The following is a 5,736-nucleotide window of genomic DNA, read 5'->3' as shown; positions in this document are numbered from 1 at the left end:
AAGTACAAAAAATATCAGATACTTTAAGACTTTTACTCAAATAATATTCCTAAAGGAGACTTTAACTTTTGCCAAAGTAATTTTTGGTAAGATACTTGTACTTTTACTCAAGTATCACTTGAGTAGCTGAGAGTCATTCACCACACAATCTTTACATCAAAACATTCAGCTGCTTCAGGACATTCYGGYTATAACGTTTGATATTTCAGCAGTTTGTTCTCTTGGAGATATTTAGCTTTTTTTGCCATTTTTTTTCACATTGAAAATAAATGAAGCTGTCTACAACATCCTTAAAACCTTTCAAAATGTTCATAAATCTTTACTTATTTTCTGGTTCTGCTTTTTAATTTCAGTTTATATTTTGCTGGTTTCAGCTTTTTTTTCTGCCATTTTAGCCATCATCCTGACACTTTTCTGTTTTTTTCTGCTAAGTTTAATTTCTTCTGCTACTTCAGTCTGTTTCTTTTGTTCCTCTCACTTTCTGCTCTCATCAGATTCATTTCTACTCCTTTTTACWTTTTATCAGCACATTTTCAGCTGTTCTCTTCCYCCTGAAGCTTTTGTTTTCACAGTTTGGGTTCTTCAGCTCATTTCTGCTATCGCTCTGCTAATTTTATGTTCAACCTCAACTGTTAAAATTCAATTTAAGTTGTTTTGGTTTCTTTAGCAGCTTAGCTAAATTATTCAGCAATAAGCATTCRCAGTGGAATTTCTCTTGTTTCTAAACATGAGGTTATCTTAACTTACAATTCAGTCCTGAAAGTTGGTGGGTGATATACTTTTTTAAATGATACTAAAGCTTTAATTTGTGTAACATTTGTATTTATTTTTCAGTTTTAGATGCGCATTCTGGTTGCACCTGTCCTGGCTGCCCGTTCTCCAGCTCTCCTCCTTTCTTTGAAACGTTGACGCCCCGACAAGCCGTGTCTTCGTCRCCGTATCTGCCGGCTTCATGCCAGCCGGAGGACCTCAGCCTCAGCATGTGCCCCCCTGACACCACCGTGCCCGGCGGCRGCAGCTCCACGTCCGAGTCGGGCCCGCCCGGTCGACCCCGGAGAGACGACGCGGACGGCGGCGCTCGGAGCCGGACCCAACACTCCGGCGCAGCTCCTCTGAAAGCGCCTCTGACCCACCTGTCTGTGATCCCCTGCTTGTGCTGCCACCGGAGCCTGCAGAGCTGCCCTCAGCTCCTGAGCGGCCAGCAAGGCCGGGACTTGCCGTTCGCTCACACCCATCACCACTTCCACCACCACCACTGCCCCTTAACGTCCTGCGTCCCCTGTCCTCAGCTCGCCCGCTCCGCGCAGCTCTCCAGGCCTTTCCCCTGCATGTGCTCCTTTCCTGCGTGCCCCCAGGCCTGCCAGCACGGCCGGGCGCCGCCGCAGGACGGGACGGGCAGGACCCCGCCGCCGCCGCACCCGTGCATGCACTGCGCGGCCACCTTCCCCAGGCCGTCACAGCTGCTGCAGCACCAGCGCTCGGAGCACGCCCACAAGCCGCCGGGCTTCCTGTGCACGGAGTGCGGCCGTGCCTTCAACTCGCACAGCAACCTGCGCATCCACCAGAACGTGCACACGGGCGCCCGGCCCTACTCCTGCGCCGACTGCGGGAAGAGCTTCAGCCAGTCGGGAGCCCTGAAGATCCACCGGCGGATTCACACGGGGGAGAGGCCGTACTCCTGCGGCTTCTGCGGCAGGGGGTTCCCCCACCTGGCGGGGGTCCGGGCTCACCAGAGGACCCACACGGGGGAGAAGCCCTACAGCTGCAGCCAGTGCGGGAAGTGCTTCACCCAGTCGGGGGCGCTGAAGGTGCACACCCGCATCCACACGGGGGAGAGACCCTTCACCTGCGGCATCTGCGAGAAGGGCTTTTCCAACCGCTCCGGGATCCGCTTCCACTACCGCACGGTCCACGGCCTGACCCCGGAGCACGACGGGGAGGGAGGAGCGTATCCAGGACCGTCGGGTCACTCTCCGGGGCGTCCAAGGACCGTAAACGTTAAGCCCGGCACACAGAGCGGCTCGGACTCGCGCGCGGCTCCGGAGCGGATTTCGGCCGACGGCGAACACGAGGGGAAGTCACAGGGAGGGGCCGCCAGCAGTCACGGAGAGGGGCTTCCCTACGCGTGCGAGGACTGCGGCCTGCGCTTTAAAGACGCCCCGTCCAGGAACAGACACCAGACTGTGGCGCACTACTCGCACGAGGGGAGGCAGGAGGAAGAGGAGGGGCAGAGGGAGGAGTTCAGCACAAGCACGGAGGTTCACAATCAAAGCCTGTGAGAGGGACTGAATGTTTATGTTGGGCATCAACAGGATAAACATCCAGACTGACACAATACAGGTTCATGTTTAAATAGGGTGACCAGATCCAAACTGCGTGGGACTGTCCTGCATTTAACCAGTAGTGGGCAGCACTAATCTAAAAATTAGTTCCACTAGCCCTAAAACACTAACTCAAATATTTAGGTCCCCTAATTCTAAAGCACTAAAATAACCCAGTCAACCCATGAACATTCAACAGACAACATGAGTCACATGTTACCATGTTGCTCTCTTAAGACTTATCATTGACATTCCTCAGCTGTATTTGAGTTCATTTTAGTCAATTTGTCACCTAATGGATCAGTGACACAAATGAACAAAATGATTGACAGCTTTCACCGTCAACTGTTAACATGAACTTTGATCAATAACATTTATAGACCTCAGTTAGTGCTTCTAAATTTAGCCTATAAATTTAGCAAGTGCTAATCCACTAATAAATTCTAAAATTAGCATAAACCCTAAAGCACTAATCAGGAAATAAGTTTCCCTATTAGTGCTTTAGGGGAACTGTGCCCACCACTGCATTTAACCATGTCAAATTATGAAAAGTAAAAAAAATAAATAAATAAAATTCAAAGGTTATTTATTAGCAACAATTTCTAACCCTTAGATAATGTCTTCTTATTTCTCTCCGCCTCCTTTGCAGAAGGAGAAAACAGAGTTATGAGGCGACGCAGCATCAGCTGTCAATCACAGCGCACTGCAGCACGTAGACATCCTGCACGCCTCCACAACTGTGCTAAAATAATAAAAATTGCGGTATGAATGTGATCCAAACTATGGCCCTGTCTCAATATCCGCACTGCCACCCTCGTGCACTTCAAATGCGCATTCATGTTTAAGGGTTTGAGTGCGTAGTGTGTCCCACATTCTCCACATCCGCCCTTTGCCCCGCCCATTTTGGGTACTATTTCTGCCCTTACGCGAAGTCCGCATTTTTACGGACTTTGGCGAAGTGTATTACTCACAACTCATGGCTGTGTGTGACGTTTTGAATTAAAAGGCAGATATGGCAATGTCCACTGAGCACCTTTCAGTTGAGTAGTGGCAGTAATGCACTTAGTCTGCCAACCACCAATATAACTAAAAGAAGTTAGTTCTCATACTCTGATGTATAAACCCCCTTCGCTGCTGCATGCACTTTCTCCTCCTAAAATCAATTWATTTTTGTAGTTGTACTATAGTTTTTAGCGACACAAATGCCAAAACAGTGACTGGTTGGATGTCGCAGTTACAACGCAGAGGCGCAAGTTGATGACGTAATCCGTACCATCCCAATTAAATTTTTTTGCACTCTTGTAACCTGCGCACGCGAACACTTATGTGCACTTGGACTGAATCAACACTTCACAGAGCGGCGCAGGGTGCGCACTGAGCGTTGGGACTGGGCCTTTTGTCAAAGAAACCCTAATTTAGACTTACCTGGACCTGCTTATGGTTTTGTGTTCTTCAGTTTTATCATGCTAAATTTAATAAACATTAAACTTTAAAGAACGTTTTTAAGCCAAAGCAGAGATTAATTAACATAATGTGAAATCTAAAATAAATTAAAAGCGATGACGTCATAGCACTGGTGAGGTGTTCCACATTGTCCCTCATGAGCTGCATTTTTGTCTCGTTTTTGTTTTTTCAGGATCTGGTCACCCTATTTGTGTTGATGCTAATTCTGTAACTTGTTTACTTCATCATTACTGCTTTACATAGTTTTGATATTGCAGAAGTTTTACGTCATCGTTGAGATTCTGTGAAGTTTTTATACTGAAACTTAAACACGTTGTCTCAACAATAACAGATATAGGCTTACAGTACACGTCTGTCAAAAAAAAACAAACAAACCTGAATCCAGTCATTTCAGTTACAAACTCCAAACCAAGTTGTGGGTTTTAAATACATTAGTTTAATTGTGCTTCAGTAAAAGAGGTATTCTTGTTTTAATAGGACATATAATTTGTCAAAGCCTCCACACAAAGGATAAAACCAGAAGCATTTAGTGATATTTACTGAGTTCTGCTGATGGTTACCCAAAATGCCTTGTAATCTAAAAAAAAAGCTTAAAAGTTTAAAATGTGTTTAGATATTCTTTATACTTTAAAATTTAATACATTTATTTCATATTTAAGAACTAAATTTCCCACATTTAAAAACCCAAAGAATAAACTTTGAATGCAGATTCTATTAGGGAATGAAAAAAAAAGTGTCTTGAAATTATTTTACCAAAATTTTATAAAAGTTTCTAAATTTAAAGGAAAATAAAATTGCAGAGAAAAATCACAAAGACCAAATAATGGCCAGCCTTCTCACACCATCATCCTCTGTGCCTTTGTTGTAATCAGTTTTTGACCAATAATATTTTAAAAACTTTATTACATGACGATGATAACCAGCAGACATGATTATGTGTTAGATGTCTGAGGCTCACCAGCCCCACCTAGTGGTTAAATATAAACACTACCCACTTGGTTACAGTGTTTTTAAACAGTGTAAAAACTTTTTATTGTGATTATGCAGTTTTGTGTGAAAAAGTAACATTCAGTCCACTGTTTTGTATTTAAAACCTTTAAATAAAACAGTTCTGTACGTGTTTTCAGAAAGTGCAACTTGTGGTTAAACTTTATCAGTAAAAATGTTTTAGAGCTGGGCGGTATACCACTTCATACTTTCATTATTATATGGATTTTTCAAATACCGGCTTAAATACAGTTAGGTCCAAGTTGGACACTGACACAAAATAGATTTTTTTAAATATATAACTGGACATAAAATCCAGACTTTCAGCTTTAATTTGAGGGTATCCACATTAAAACTGGATGAAGGGTTTAGGAGTTCAGCTCCCTAACATGTGCCCACCTTGCTTTTAAAGGGACCAAAAACAATTGGTCAATTGAATTGACTCAAAGGCTATTTCATGGGCAAGTGGGGGCATTTTCTTCATTATATCATTTTAATGAAGCAGATTAGAAGATTTTACTGTGAAGAGAACATGCAATCAAAGGAGCTGAAACAAGCCATCCTTAAGCTGTGAAAACAGAAAAAAAAATACCCGAGAAACTGCAACAATATTAGGAGTGGTAAAATCTACAGTTTGGTACATCCTGATGCTGCGTTCACACCGAACGCGATTTCAGCGTCAAAATTGCATCCAACGCTTCAAGTTGGACGCTTGTGCACTTTGAGGTCAGATGCAGGTCAGCTCTTGAAGCACTACACGGCAAGAGCCTCCCCGCCCCTCCCTCCTCTGTCGGGCTCTGTTTAATTTTGGATGAGGAAGTGGCTTTGCTTTATTTACAGAGAACAAGAGCATGTCACGTTCATCAGATAATTAATTCACCAGATAATTCAGAGACATTCTGAGTTTCATCACCCAGGAGCTGCGGGAGAGGCTCACAGCTCGCTTTCAGGACTATTTTTGTCC

General features: G+C 44.2%; 1 protein-coding gene across 1 annotated transcript; it reads left to right on the top strand.

The window, feature by feature from the left end:
- Positions 1-832: 832 nt before the first annotated feature.
- Positions 833-2,479, top strand: si:ch211-79k12.2 (zinc finger protein 696; the record flags this gene model as incomplete). Its single annotated transcript, XM_014016598.1, is given in 1 exon segment — positions 833-2,479. A coding segment is annotated over 1 exon segment (1,447 nt), but the record flags the coding sequence as incomplete, so codon positions are not given.
- Positions 2,480-5,736: the final 3,257 nt, after the last annotated feature.

This window comes from Austrofundulus limnaeus, unplaced genomic scaffold, assembly GCF_001266775.1.
Source record: "Austrofundulus limnaeus strain Quisiro unplaced genomic scaffold, Austrofundulus_limnaeus-1.0 Scaffold148, whole genome shotgun sequence".
NCBI classification, from domain to species: Eukaryota; Metazoa; Chordata; class Actinopteri; order Cyprinodontiformes; family Rivulidae; genus Austrofundulus; species Austrofundulus limnaeus.
This window is presented reverse-complemented; position numbering and strand designations above follow the sequence as displayed.